The sequence below is a fragment of the Lutra lutra genome, chromosome 1 (assembly GCF_902655055.1).
Source record: "Lutra lutra chromosome 1, mLutLut1.2, whole genome shotgun sequence".
NCBI classification, from domain to species: domain Eukaryota; kingdom Metazoa; phylum Chordata; class Mammalia; order Carnivora; family Mustelidae; genus Lutra; species Lutra lutra.
In genome coordinates, this window is record NC_062278.1 from 223,315,302 (window position 1) to 223,330,117 (window position 14,816).

General features: G+C 59.4%; 1 protein-coding gene across 5 annotated transcripts in view; it reads left to right on the forward strand.

Moving 5' to 3' along the window:
• SHC2 (SHC adaptor protein 2) overlaps nucleotides 1-12,560 on the forward strand; it is a 30,277-nt gene extending 17,717 nt beyond the window's left edge. For 4 of the 5 annotated variants that reach the window (XM_047707878.1, XM_047707851.1, XM_047707867.1 and 1 more), the window contains 6 exons: nucleotides 943-1,096; nucleotides 1,679-1,742; nucleotides 4,292-4,435; nucleotides 6,596-6,906; nucleotides 9,192-9,325; nucleotides 10,923-12,560. In XM_047707878.1, coding sequence (XP_047563834.1) covers nucleotides 943-1,096; nucleotides 1,679-1,742; nucleotides 4,292-4,435; nucleotides 6,596-6,906; nucleotides 9,192-9,320 — 802 coding nt within the window. In that variant the 3' untranslated portion in view covers nucleotides 9,321-9,325; nucleotides 10,923-12,560. The remainder of the gene's footprint in view (nucleotides 1-942; nucleotides 1,097-1,678; nucleotides 1,743-4,291; nucleotides 4,436-6,595; nucleotides 6,907-9,191; nucleotides 9,326-10,922) is intronic. The other variant, XR_007123444.1, reaches the window with a different exon arrangement.
• The last annotated feature ends 2,256 nt before the right edge of the window (nucleotides 12,561-14,816 follow it).

Here is a 14,816-nt window from a genome sequence, read left to right on the forward strand (position 1 = left end):
TGTCTGGGAACCTGGCACGAACACACCGGCTCTGCCCCGGCGGGCCGAGGCGAGGATCTGGGGAGCCGCTCTGGGCGGGGGCCCCCACTTCTGCAGAGGGCCAGAGGGTCCATGCTCTCGGCTGTGCGGCCAGACCACCTGTCCTGGCCGCTGTGGCAAGAGCAATTGTGGGGGCGCCTCGAGGGATCCCCGGGCTGAGGGCCAGCAAGTCTGTATTTACAGACACGAAGTTTGGACTTCATGCCACTTTCACATGTCACCAGACATTGTTCTTTTGCTGTTCTCTGAATCATTTAAAAGTTCTGTGGCTTAAAAGAGAAGAATCCATTCTTAGCTCCTGGGCCGCCGCCTATGGGCAGAGCCCTGCGCTCAGCTGCCTGGCACACGACGTAGCAAACCGCCAGACTACGTAGTGGGTAAACCCTGTGAGCCATCCCCAAGAGCGGAGTTCGCAGGGACAGACTGGGCTGCGGGAGTCCTCACCCGCGTGCCTGGAGCCCCGTCCCTGTGGGCTCACGCTCCACACACACGCACGCCTCCCAGGCCCTGCAGGGGCTGGGGGTTTGGGGGCCGGTCCCCACGGCTTCCCCTGTTTTACTCTCAGGACCTGCGGGGCCAGAGGGCAGGGCCATGGCACTGCTGACAGCACTCCCACCCTAACCTCGGAACTGGCTCTGGGTACGAGCTTGGGGCGAGCGTGTCCCCCCCATCCCGCCAGAGCGAGGACCACTGTGGTTTAGCAGAAGCGCTGGGAGCTCTCAGGACCCCAGTGTGTAGAGGAGGAAAGAGCGCCTAGCTCCCCCACAGCCAGCCCGGGAGCGTCAGAGGCCTGAGCCAGAAACTCAAGCCACAAGGCCTTGGCACCCTCTTGGGGGTCCCCATTCTCTCTGCCCCTGAGTCCTGGGGCTCCTGCCTGTGCTCCCGCTTGCTGTCTGTCCCCAGGCTGACCAGGCCAGAGGACTCGGCCTGGGGGGATGAGGAGGAATCGGAACACAATTACTACAACAGCATCCCAGGGAAGGAGCCGCCCCTGGGCGGGCTGGTGGACTCCAGGCTCACGCTAACTCAGCCCTGTGCCCTCGGGGCCCTCGGCCAGGTCAGCCTCTGTGGACCTCATGGGCTGGGCCGGCTAGGGTGGGGGGTTGAGGGGGTTGTCCCCAGGCGCTGACTTCTCAGGCCTAACCCCAGCGTTTCCTTTTCTTTCTGTTCTCTGTGATCAAGGTGGCGGGTCCTGTGCCTTCCTCCCTTCCCTCCCCAAACCGCACAGGGCGTCCGGCCCTACTCCAGACTCAAAACCCTGAGTGGATTCTCAGGGCCATGAAAGGGGCGTCCGGGGTGGTACCAGGAATCTATGACAGGGAGTCCGACTCTGGGGTCAGGAGGACTTTCAGGAGGAAGCAGCATTTGGGCCCAGCCCTGACGGGTGAATAGGAGTTGCCTGGGAGAGCAGTGCAGGGAAGGGCATCCAGGTGGAAGGAACAGAATGTGGCAGGTGGCAGGAAGGTACAGAGGGCAGCTGAGGCTTTGGCAGAAGTGTATGGAGGGTTGAGGAGGGCAGTGTTGGACCCAGGGACGGGGCGTCCCTTGCCTTTGACCTATGTCTCCAGCCGTGCAGGAGGGTGGGGCTCCAGGGAAGGGGACTTGCATGTGGCTGGAGGACCCTCACTCTCTTTTTCAGGGAGCATCTCCTGCTCAAAGGGACACGTGCAGCCTGCCGTGGGACCTGGGCGCCTCCAGTGCTGGTAGGTGCCCCAGCCCCGCCCCGCCCCGCCCCGTCTCTCTCTTCACTTTGCCCTGTGAGACTGCGCTAACTCCCTGCTCTTGGGGTTAACGGTGTCAGTTCCTTTTTATTCCGCACAGACTACTTTCGTTGCATTTTGGGCAGAGGTGCTGTATTCCCATGGTTCAAAATGCTGGGGTGTTAAAACACATTTGGTGAGACGTTGCTGGGCACCCCTGCCCCCATCTGCCTCTCCACCTCCCCAGGCAGGCCACCACTGTCAGTCGTTGCTGGTTTCGTTTTCCCGGCATTTTCCACATTATTGCAGCCCGTTCACAAGTGCGTATCATTCTCCACGATCTCACGGACGGTGGGGGCTATGCTCACGTCCAGCTCGCTTCCCCACGCAGCCGTCCATCCTAGGGTTCGCTCTGCGCCTGTCCATGCACACGTCCTCACCCTTGTTCTCCGCAGTGGACCACTCTGTTCTGTTTTGCCCCTGCTCGGCTCGGAAGTGTGGGTGGACCTCCAGGTGTTTGCTGTGATGACAGCACGAGGCGGGTTAGGGTTCTCAGTAGGGTCCGTCCCCCGAGTGGCTGCTCTCTGTTTGGGTAGAAGTCCCGTAGTTGTGCACCCATCAAGGTACTGTGGACTTTTGTTTTGACAAAACGATTGCGTTTTCAGCCTGTGAGCCTCTCACCCCATTACATGTAGTTGGAAGTGACCTGCCTTCCCCTTGTAGCCAGGAGTGTGTCCTTGCACACTTGGTGCGACGTGCAGAGGTGCTGGCCCTCGAGGTGTGTCGGTCCTCGCTCACCACGGCGTCCGTCCACAGGGCTGCGGGCTCGTGCCCAGACCCCACAGCTCAGCTTGTTCTGCTCGCGTGGGCCCTCCTGCCAGGCACGGAGGGCCTTGTGGCTGTGTCTGCCCTGCGGAGGCCGAGCTGGGGGACGGCCAGGAACAGTGTCCGTCACACTCCCAGAGGCTGTGGGGCTGTCCGCCCACCAGCCCCGCTGCAGCTGCCTGTTTCCCCCACAGCCTCACCAACATCTGTGCTGGGTTTGGGGTTGTTTCTAGATCTTTCCTGGTAATCTGGGCGTCTTTGGCGCTCCTAGCACGGTGTTTAAAGGCCACTTTTGTTGTTGGGCGCCCTGCAGGTGCCCGGCTAAGATTGCGCCCTGGTACCTGGTCTGACTGCCCCCATCTCCCCAGCGTCTCCCAGCCCCAAGCCTCTGCATGCACTGCTAGTGCTTCTGGTTATGCCTTTCCCTGTTGTCTAGCCGAGAACTCCTACCGGTATGTTCATGCCCCAGCTCCGATGCCCAGGAGTTTGCTCTCAGTTTGGATTCCTGCAACCCAGGCTTATTCCACCGGCTCTGGCTGTGGTAGGCTGGGAGAATGTGTGCCTCTCCAGGCAGACCAGGAGGCCTGCCCTTGCCTATATCAGCCACCCGGGACCCACACGTTGTCAGCACTCAAATTGAATCATAATTTTTTTTTAGAGTATTTATTTATTTATTTATTTATTTATTTATTTATTTATTTATGTGAGTGAGCACGCAAGCGGGGGAGGGGCAGACAGAGGGGGAAGCAGGCTCCCCACTGAGCAGGGAGACCAATGTGGGGCTGGATCCCGGGACCCCAGGATCATGACCTGATCTGAAGGCAGACGCTTAACTGACTGAGCCCCCCAGGCGTCCTAAATTCTATCTTTGGTGATACTGTTCTAAGGTTGTAACCCTCAGCCCTGCTTATAAAGAATCTAACCCTAGCTCCCCATTTCACAGAGGAAGAGACGGGGGCGCAGAGAGGTTAGCAGACCTGCCCATGTCCACAGAGGACAGATGGGGCTGGCGTGTGAGTTCACATGTCCCGGAGGGTAAAGATGTCACTGGCATGACGTGGATATTACAAACCATAGGGCTCTTGGGCTGGACATGGCCACACAGTGTATTGAAATCATGATTTCTCTGCCAAGGATTAAAAACAGTGACATTTAGAAATGAATAGACAGTTCTGAGAAAAATACACGTGGATGCCCTTTGACCCTGGGACGAGAAGCTCAGCCTTGCTCAGGTGCGGGAAAAGGAAACTGCTGTCCCCCAGACGCCGCTTCCCGCCTCTCAGCCCAGCAGACCGCCCCTGGCACCTGGTAGGACACGGTGGCCGAGGCCAGGGGCCTGGTCAGGCTCTGGCAGAATCTGAGCGGCCCCAGGGGAGGAGAACTTTGTTGCAATGTGGGTTTTCAGCCACGACAGCGCTTCACACACTCACAGTCAAGAAGAGAAGAAAGGAAACCCTAAAAGAGCACAGGCACACGATCGAGCGACCCATGTGTTGTGTGGGGAACGTAGTTACAGGGAGACCAGTTTCACTGTGATTAGATTTTGGATGTGCGCATTAGCCTATGCGTGGGGCTTTCTGCTACCGTCCTGCCTGATGGCAGCGTCCCTGCCTGGGGGGGGGCCCTCCAGAGCCCGCAGCCCCTGGGGAGACATTCCTGGGGTCTGTCACTCCAGGCGGTGCTGCACGCGCCTGCAGCTGACCTTCCACTCCTCCTGCGCTCCCCAGGCCCGCCGGGGGACGGCTACGTGCAGGCCGACACCAGGGGCCCCAGAGACTACGAGGACCACCTGTATGTCAACACACAGGGCCTGGACGCCCCGGACGTTCTGCAGCCAGAGGACAGCCCCAAGAAGGATCTGTTTGACATGCGTACGTGGGGGCAGGCCAGCCGGAGGGGGGAGGTGTGCCCCTAGCAACCAGTGGTCTGATGGGGGTGGCCCAGCCTTCCCCTTGGGACTTTGCAAGTTGGTGAGGGTAGGGTCGGGGGACTTCCTAGTCTGATAGGGGAGGCTCTGAGCACCCCCTCCCTGGGACTCTGAAGTCTCTTGGGGGTGACCCAGTTTTCTCTCTGTAGGGGTCTCTAATCTGAGGGGAAGGGCATTGAAAGAGTGGCTGGTATGAGGGGGGAGGCTCAGGCCCCTCTTCTCTATGGGACGCCTCCGTCTCTTGGGGGAGGCTTAGCTCCTTCCCTCAGGGTCTCCTCAGCCTGATGAGGGTATTTTAGCTCCTCCATCGTTTGAGGAAGTGGGCCCAAACCCCTTCCACTGGGAATCCTGGCCTGATGGGGGAGGCACCCTTGGGGGGACCGCTCCTTTGGGTGGGAGGACCCAGTCTGATGGGGCAGGCCTAACCACATATTGATGGAGTGAACAGCGGATGGGGGAGGCGTTTCTCTCCTTCCCTCTGGGATACCCTGGCCTGACAGAGGACTCAGTCTGATGGAGGAGGCTTGTGTCCAAACAGCCCCCTTATCTGCCACAACACCAGTGCCATCCTCTTCCACAAGCACCATGGGGCTCTTGGTTCCGTGCTGGCCCATGCAGGGTCACTTCCCTTCCTCAGGACACCTCCCTAGTGGGAGATCCCCAAGAACCAACCAGGCCAGCTGGAGATTTCTTCCTTCCCAGAGTCCGCCAAGCCCTCTCCTCCACCACTGATGTGGCATGAGCTGAGTTCCCTTGAGCACCCACCGTGCACCAGTCAGAGGACTAAAAGCGTGGCCCCCGCTGGCTCACAGCAGCCCTCAGATGGGAAAGGAGGTGCTCCTGTGGGAGCTTTTTTTTTTTTTTTAAAAAAAAAAGCTTTTATTTGTTTATTTGACAGAGATCACAAGTAGGCAGAGAGGCAGGCAGAGAGAGGGGGAGAGGGAAGCAGGCTCCCCGCTGAGCTGAGAGCCCGATGTGGGACTCGATCCCAGGACACTGAGATCATAACCTGAGCCGAAGGCAGCGGCTTAACCCACTGAGCCACCCAGGTGCCCCCCTGTGGGAGCTTCTGAGGTCGGCTGTCCCCTTAGGGGGCACGATGTCACAGCAACCCCAGCCAGCCTTCCATTGAAAATTCTGGGTCTGTGTCTGATTTGTCCAGCCTGGGTCAGTGGGTGGGAGGGTGAGATGAAGGTGTTGACTGGGCAGGCCTGGTCGCGTGTCCTGCTGGCTGGAGGCTGGGTCAGCTGCACCTGGACCAGCGAAGGAGTCAGGCAGGAGGGATTCCCGAGGAGTAGAAGGGGAAGGAGTGTGGGGGCACAGGACACAGCTGTGCCAGGGTCGGGGTCAGGGCTGGGGTTCTGAACTGTGCTGTCCCACGTGCAGTTTTACAAGGAGGAGACAGGTTCTGAGAGGGCGAATGGCCTTTCTGGTGTTGCACTGTGCTGGCCATGAGCCTCAGAAAGCCTCCGGAGAGGCCAGAAGCTTGTCTAGGGGAGTGCCGGAGAGAGGAAGGCCAGCCTGCCTCCTGCCACCAAGTGCACTGTTGTATGGAGCACAGTGTTGTATCGGGGGCTGGCCGGGGCCATCAGGCAATCAGTGAAACAGGAGGTAGACATGCTGGGAAGTGAGCCAAAGTGACGAGACAAGAAAACGAAGCAGGTGTCCACACTGGAGAGAGAGAAGCTCTTTATTTGCATATACCTAAAACTCTAAGAGAATATCCCACATAACTAGACCCCAGGGGACAGTGAAGAAGGCACCACCCGGCACACACATGGAGCACATGCACACACCCACTCAGCACACACCCACCCGGCATACACGGAGCACACGCACACACCCACCCAGCACACACACCCAGCACACTCAGCACACACCCACCCAGCACACACACACAGAGCACGCTCAGCACGCAGCCGGGCAAGGTCTGAGGCCCTGGAGGCTCGGTTCCCAGGAGAACTCCCCTCCCCTCCCCTCCCCTCCCCTCCCCTCCCCTCTCCTCCCTGGCCATCCCCTCCCCTCCCCTCCCAGCCCAGACCCCTCCCTCTCCCACTGGAGGCAGCCGCCCGCGTGGCCTCCTGCACGTCGTCCTCGCCTGCAGGGCCCTTCGAGGATGCTCTCAAGCTGCACGAGTGCTCTGTGGGGGCGGGCACGGCGGCGGCGCCCCTTCCCTTGGAGGACCAGTGGCCCAGCCCCCCCACCCGCCGGGCCCCCATCGCCCCCACGGAGGAGCAGCTGCGGCAGGAGCCCTGGTACCACGGCCAGATGAGCCGAAGGGCGGCGGAGAGGCTGCTTCGAGCCGACGGGGACTTCCTGGTGCGCGACAGTGTCACCAACCCCGGGCAGTACGTCCTCACCGGCATGCACGCGGGGCAGCCCAAGCACCTGCTGCTCGTGGACCCTGAGGGCGTGGTAAGGTGGGGCACAGGGGCTGGAGGCGGGGCCGGAGGTGTGTGGAGGGGAGCTGAGGGGGTGGGGCCGGAGTGGGGGGTGGTCCGCAGCGGGGCTGGGGCGGACGCGGCCCTGGCCGCCCACCTTAGCCTCCTTTGGGTTTAATGAAGTATTTTCCGAGTTGCAGAGCCTTTCCGCGTGCAGGTTCTGTTCTCGCGACCAGGTGACTCAGAGTTATAAAGCGGTTCCGCTGTAACACGGGTCGTCGTGTCTGTAGAGGGTTCCCCAGTCCGCACAGCATTTTGGGGGTTACGAGGCCTTTTCCAGTTTCAAGGCCTTTTAGGGCTTACAAAGCACTACAGTCAATGCACTTTTCTCCCACGGTCCACCCGCACTGTGTGGCTTACAAACAATGATGTCTTTGAGTGGTAAATACGATGTTTTTCTTTTCCAGAGTGTTTTAAGGCTCACAAAGCATGTTTCCATTTACAAGGAATTCTGGGGTCTCCAAGTTACTGGATGTGCATTTTTCTCTCTCTTTGACACCTTTGAAGCCTACGTGTTTGGTTTTTTTTTTTTAAAGATTTTATTTATTCACTTGACAGAGATCACAAGTAGGCAGAGAGGCAGGCGGGGGTGGGGTGGGGTGGGGGGGTTGGGGTGGAAGCAGGCTCTCCCGCGGAGCAGAGACCCCATGGGGGGTTCCATCCCAGGACCCTGAGATCATGACCTGAGCCCAAGGCAGAGGCTTAACCCACTGAGGCCCCCAGGTGCCCCGAAGCCTGTGTGTCTTTTAAATCTGTCTTTGAGCGGCATGATAGTTTTTTTTTTTTTAAAGATTTTATTTATTTATTTGACAGAGATCTCAAGTAGGCAGAGAGGCAGGCAGAGAGAGAGGAAGGGAAGCAGGCTCTCCGCTGAACAGAGAGCCCGATGCGGGGCTCGATCCCAGGACCCTGGGATCACGACCTGAGCCGAAGGCAGAGGCCTCAACCCACTGAGCCACCCAGGCGCCCCCGGCATGATAGTTTTGCTGGGGGTTTTCCCCTCTCCTTGAGGAACACGAAACAGGATGCCTCTTACCATTGCTTGGTATTCTACAGTTCCTAAAGCATTTTGGGGTTTGCAGAGCACTTTTCAGTTTACAAGGAGTTCTGGGGTTTATGAAGCATTTTCCAGCGTCCAAGGGCCTTGGGGTTACAGGGTATTGCACAGGGGAAGGAGCCTGGGGTGTTAGGGTCTCCGCAGGTGCTTTGATGGCATCCAGCTGGGGCCTCAGAACTGCCCCGGGAGCTCCATCCGCTCTCTGTCTCTCCGAGGGGGTCACACTCTCGTGGTGGGGGTGAGGCTGTGGGGCCTGTTCTCAGTTCCCCTTGTGTGGCTCTCCTGTCACCTCAGAACCTCCTGGGCCCCATTCCCTCTTGCTAAGTGGGTCTACCGGATAGGGTCCGCAACTCCTAAAGCTCCAGAAACTTGGGAGCTTCCTCAAATACTTGGTTAAAGGGCCGACTTCAGGTCCCAACCCTGGAGAAACCTATTTCTAGAGAAACCCTATTTCTAGAGAAATAGATGGTTTTGCCACAGGGCCCAGGAGTGTGCCTTCTGAGCCTGCTTTGCCCACGAAGCAGGGGGCTGGAGGGTTCCCGTCCGGGCTGGGTCCAGTCCTCGCCCATGCTGATGTTCAGGTTTTCTCTTTCCAAGAGGCAACAGGTGGTTCTCTGCTAGGTGTTCCCAAGATGTTCTGGGAGTGCCTGGCCACACGGCCGCCAACGGAGTGGTTCCAACAAGGGCGAGGTCTTCTGAGATGCAGGTGTCGTGGGGCAGCCTCCTGCTGAGGCTCGGTGGGGAGGACCCTGCTCCCCCAGGTCCTGGAGGTGCCGCAGCCCTTTGGTTTCTGCCTTGCCGGCTTTCTGTGTCCAACTTTCCTACTCTTACAAGGACACCAGTCATTGGCTTTGGGGCCACCAGAATACACTCATCTGGGGACTCTTCACTTAAGCACATCTCCAAATAAGGTCCCAGCTGCAGGTTCCAGGGGTTGGGACATTGATATGTCCCTTTTGGGGCCTCTGTTCCACCTGCTATAGGAGGGGTGGCCCCAGAATCCTGTGGTCTTGGAGCCCGTGTCCATACCTGACACCAGAATTCTGAGTCTGATTCCACGGAAGCTTCTGAGCTGTGGTTCTCAGACTTGAGCGTGCATCAGACCCCCCGGGGAGGGCCCATGGGAGCGCAGGTTCCCGGTGAGTGGGCCTCTCCATAGGCTCCTGGCGGTGGTGCTGACGCTGAGGCTTCTGGCTGTGCAGGTGCGGACCAAGGATGTGCTCTTTGAGAGCATCAGCCATCTGATCGACTACCACCTGCAGAGTGGGCAGCCCATTGTGGCCGCGGAGAGTGAGCTGCACCTACGTGGTGTGGTCAGACGGGAGCCCTGAGCCAGGTGAGCCCTGAGCCAGGTGTGTACCTGCCCATAGGCTCCTAGCACTTACCCATTCACCCAGTTGTCTTCTCATTTTGATAATCACAAAAGAATTCACAGACTACAAAAGAATTCACCCATTTAAAGTGTGCAACTCAGTGGTTTTTAGTGTGTTTAGAGAAGTGCAATCATTCTCTACTTAATTCCAGAACATTCCATCATCCTGAAAGGTACCCCATCCCAATGAGCAGTCACTCCCCCCACCTCCCCCATCCCCGGACCTCACAAGCCCCCTCCCTGTCCGTGGAGGAACCTGTTCTGGGCGTGTCACCTGCGGGGACTCATACCCCGTGTGGCCTTCTGTGTCTGGTTCCCTCCCTAAGTGTCGTGGGCTCGGGTTCTGTCCCCGGGCATGTGGGGGCTTCGCTGCTGCTGGGGCCGGGGACACTCCCGCGTGGGGACGGACACATGTTCATCTATTCACTGTCCATGGACATTTGGGTGTTTCCACGTTTTGGTTGTTATGTTATGATTGACGCCGCTCAGAACGTGCCTGCGTCTCTGTGTGGATATGTGTTTTCATGGCTCCCGGGTCTATGCCCAGGAGGGGAATTGCTGAGTTGTCTTGGTAACTCTGGGTCTCACTGGTGATAAAGCGTCTCTGGAGGAGGTGGCTGTACCCCGGAGAAAGGACTCAGGGCTGCCTGGGTCTGGGGGGGCGTTCACGGAGCGATGGGTGAGATGGAGAGGCACACCCTTGGCCTTTGGCTTTGGTGCTGGGGAGCCATGGGAGGGTTTGAGCTGGGGGGGGACAGGCAGGTCGGGGTGATTCCAGGACCTTTTTGGTGAGAGACTAGGGCCTCTGGGTGCGGTGGGGGGTGGTCTAGGCAGGAGAAGATGTGGCTGAGCTGGGCCGCATGGACTTCCACGGGGAGGAGGGTGAGATAGGACCTGGGATCTGAGAAGCTGGGAGCTGGGGGCTCAGCTGGGGAGGGAGGGGCTGCAAGAGAAGAGGGTCGTGGGGGTCCCCCCAGAGCTCAGCAGAGAGGAGTTTCCACCGGGTTGGGCTGCTCTCCAGTCCCCAAGAACACAGGCCCCTTCCCGCCTCCTCCGGGTTCCCAGCCGGGCCTGAGGCTGCGGACACAGAAGGGATTTCCAGTCTGGGGCGCGACTTTAGGGGCTGGGAGTGGACGCCTAGATCACCGACGTGATCTGTGGTGCCTTTGGGGCTGGGAGTGGGCGCGCGTCAGGCTAAGACACACTTCCCTTCCGTCCCCAAAGGGGTGTGTGACCTGAGAAGCAACGCTGGTGGCCATCACAGTCAGTGGCTGCTGAAGCCGCAGTGGCTGTGTCCAGGCGCGGTGCTTGGCGCCCCAAGACTCCTGAGTCCCAGGTGGTTCTGAGTGTTTTCATTCTGCAGAGAAAGGAACGGCACAGAGAGGTGAAGGCACTGCCCTAGGTCACACAGCAAGAACACGGGGCAGCTGAGACTCCACCCTGGCCCCTCAGCCTGAGGACCCTATCTGGGTCCTGCACCTGAGGTTGGGGGGGCCACTTGGACCTGGGTCTCTGGTGGTTCACAGCTGACCCTTCACCTCTCCTCTTCTGTCATCCCCAGGTGACGGTGCTCTGCTCCTGCTCCTGTCCCGCTCCTCAGACGCTCCCTGTCGAGGCCTTACGGGCTCCTCAGCTTGTCTCTGGATCCTGGTCAGGCAGAGCCGCCGCTGTCTCTACTTCCTCGGGTTGGGCCTCTGGATTTTCCTTCTCTAGCTGGCCTTGGGCTGGGCCAGCGAGGCCAAGAGATGGGGGGCCGAAGACCCCCTTCCCTACCGACCCCTGCCTGCCTCCACCCTCTGCCTGGGGTGAGGGTTTCCATACCAAAGACAGAAACTTTTCTCATCTCTGAAGAAAATACATCACAGAATCAGTGCTTTCTCTCCGAGCCCTGGCCAGGGTCCCCGCCGGGTCCAGGAAGCAGCATCTTTCCCCAGAGGGACTTCAGCTCACCTCCCTGGAAAGATGGGTTCTGTCCTTGACCGGCTCAGTTTCTCCACCTGAAAAATCAGTGCACAGTTGTCTTTTATGGGGAAGAATTGAGGGGCTTCGGGTCCTCAGGCCGGGACACCTGTGGATGTTGGCATTGGGGTGGGGGAGCCTCAGGGCCCACTGGGACGGTGGGGGACATCCGGGCAGCACCAGGACAATCCACCCTGGTGGGGGTGGTCATGAGGGCCCTGTCCTCCCAGCTGTCCACCTGGACTGGACATTTGGGTCTGTTTATAATTACATGTGGAGATGATGGACACTGAGGGGCTCTCAGGTTGGGAGGCCCAGGCCGGTCTCCCAGGTGGAAAGCAAGGCACAGGTGTGTCCTCCCGTCCAGGGAGGGTGTGGCCCTGGGGGTGTGGCGCTCCCAGAACCGTAGCACTGCCCTCACAACTGTTTCCAACCCCAGATACAGTGTCCCCACTCCTCTATCAGACCCAGCCCGGTCCTCTCCAGGGAAGCACCGTAGTTTATCTCCTGCGGGCTGCAGATCACTGTCTTTGAAGAACATTGGGCAAGGAGCTCTTCCTCTTCTCCTCCTGACTGCTCTTAACTCAGCCCTGAATGTGGCCTGATTTCTCAGGTGTCCCCACTGCTGTCCCCTAGGAGCCTCTGCTTATCCCCAACACCTCCTCCAGACCTTCCCTCACGTGATTTCTGGGCTCTCCCTCCCAGAGACCTCATCTCTCCCTGGGACCCCTCCTCTGACTATCCCAGAGAGCCCTTCCCGACCCTCACCACACCCTGCCAGGGCCACACCTGTGCCTAGGGTCTGGTTTCTGAAGTCAGCAGGCCCCATCCCCACACCCTGGGGAAGCAGCAGCCCCCATAGTCAGTCTGTAACTGGGGGGTGGGGGGAGCTGTCAAAAGGCAGAGCCGAAGGGGACTCTGATACCTTGTTTCTTAGAGACATGGAGATGGAGGGGCCAGTCTCTGTCCGTCCATCCATCCACCCACCTATCATCTACTCACCCATGCATCCATTATTCATCTCATCCTGGTATCCTTTAGTATGCCAGCATTGGGCTCCCCTTATCTGCCTGGACCTCTGGTGGGTAACGAGGATTCAGGAGGGACCAAGACTGATCTGTCCTCACGGAGTTGACAGTCGAGTGACATGAAGCAGCAAATCCCCGCTAAGTGTGTAATGACAACATGAAAGGATGGAGGCCTGGAATTTAGCCCAGGAAATCCAGGAGGGTGGGAATGACACAGAGTCTATAGTCTGGAGGATGAGAGGCACCAGGGAGGAGGACAGCATTCTAGGGAGGAGCAATAGCATGTGCAAAGGCTCTGTGGTGTGTGGCTTGCAGCACAATCAGGGACCAGAAGGGTGGCCTGTGTGGCTGATGGTGAGATCAGAGGGGTAGTGGAGTGGAGGACACGGCTGGGGGGAAGCTTGGAGTCAGGGACAGCTGCTGGAGAGCTTTTAAGCACAGAAAAGGATTCCTAAGTGGGAAGTATACGTTGGGGACAGGAGAGGAATAGGGGGCAGTTGGGAGAACTCACTGGGCTCTGGACTAGGGGAGTCTCAGAGACTTGTAGGCTCGCCAGGGGTCCTAATGCACTTTGTTCGTTCATTCGTTCCCTCGTGTCGTCCCCCAAAGCCTGTCTGTATGGAGCGGCCCCTGCTGAAGCCTGTGGGTTCCCCATTCTCCCCACTTGACAAATGGGGAAGCAGAGGCTCAGAGGCTGAGGGGCAGAGCTGGGATTCCCACCCCCTCACCTCCCCTGTCCAGCCCTCTGATCTGGGAAAGCCAGGTCTGGGGGACCCCTGCAGCGGTAGGGCCTGTGAGCCTGGCTGCCGCTGGGTCCCCCATGTACCTTCAGTTGCTCGGCTGACAGATGCTCCTTAGGCTGGCCTCATCCTCAGGAAGCCTTGGGGTGGGAGGCAGCCACCACGCAGCCTTGGACTGCTTGCTGCCCTTCCCGGAATTGGGCTACTGCCCCGTGCCTCAGTTTCCCCATCTGGAAGCCGGGGACGGTGGCCCCCCTCCACGGTGGGTTATCCTGTGCCTCGCTGGGCGAAGGTCTTCCTGTCCCTCTTCAAGGGCAGGAGGCAGTTGCATGGGTTGGGGTGACTTCTCGGGATCGGAGGTTTTTTCTTCGCACTTCCTCGAGGAGCTGTCTGCTGGTGGCTGCCAGGGGCAGCCTGGCTCCTGGGACGCACCCTGTCCTTCCTGTCTCCCACAAGGTTAGGTCCCTGGGGGCTGGGAGTGGAGGACCAAGGTCCTGCAGCATGAGGGAGCCTGACTAGGGTGGGAGGGGCCCCATGGGGCCCCGTCCCCAGCCTCCCCACGTGGGATCCCAGGAAAGCTGCCACTTGGGGTGTGGGGACAGTCCTGGGGCCATGCCACACCCGCCAGGCTCAGGGCTCTGCAGAGGAGGTCGGTTTTGCTGACTGGGAGAGGCTCCTGTTTATGGAGCGCAAGGCTACCTAACCGGCGGGCAGAGCCAGGGCCCCAGACCCTGCCCCTCCTAAGGCAGATGTCTGGGATGTCCCCCCAGGTTCCTTGTCTCTCTGGGCCTCGGTTTCCCCAGCCCCTGAAGGTGATGGGCTGGGGGCCCAGGGGAGGGGCTTCTGCTGAGCCAGCTGTGCTGGGGTCCCTTCGAGGCCGGGCCAGCCTCCTTTCTCAGCAGTAGCAGCATCCAAGAAACAACGCCCAGTGCCTCTGCACGGTATTCGAGGCCCTGTTGTAAACTTCCTGCCTGTCGCCACCCATTCACCCTCACCCTGAGGCGGTGTGCAGGGACCAAGTGCCCAGAGCACAGAGGCAGAGGTCTGGACACCTGCCAGCCGTCACGCAGCAGCAAGTGTTGGCGTCAGGGTTCCAACCCCAGGGGAGCCCCTCCAGATTAGGGTCCCTGGTTGTGCAGCACGGGAACCAGCTCAGAAGCAGCTCAAGGCCTCCGCCCTCAACCCAATGGGGAGGAGACCCTGCCCCAACCCGGTAAGAGGGCAGTGAAGCCCCCAGGACCCAGGCTGGCTTGGCACCAGAAAACCTGGCACTGTTCCCCCCCACCGAGACCTGACTCCATCACTTACCCTTTGTGAACGCCTCTGTCCCTGTCCATGCAACAGAAGAAAGTGGCTTGTGGCCTCCAAGGCCCGCCCTCCCGCCCACTGCAGGACGGAGTGCTATAGCGCTACTCGGGGACACAGCTTCCCACTGTGGTGCTAGTTCATCCCCTTGTCTGGCAGGTGTTTGTTAAAGACCCCCATGTCTTGGGGTCACAGCAGGGGTAAGGCTGCCTTCCTGCCTTCCTCCCTGCAGCTCGTGGCCCAACAGGGCAGTGGGCATCAACCAAATATGTGCTCTAGGGCGCTCTTCATCATGGCTAGAGATGGGGTTCAGTGGGTGTGTGGTCCATCTGTGACGCTTCCTGGAGGCCAAGGTGAACTGAGGCGTTCACCGGCATCTACCTCCGCTGTCGGACTTGGTGGCCGTGGCAGTGTCGTCCCAAC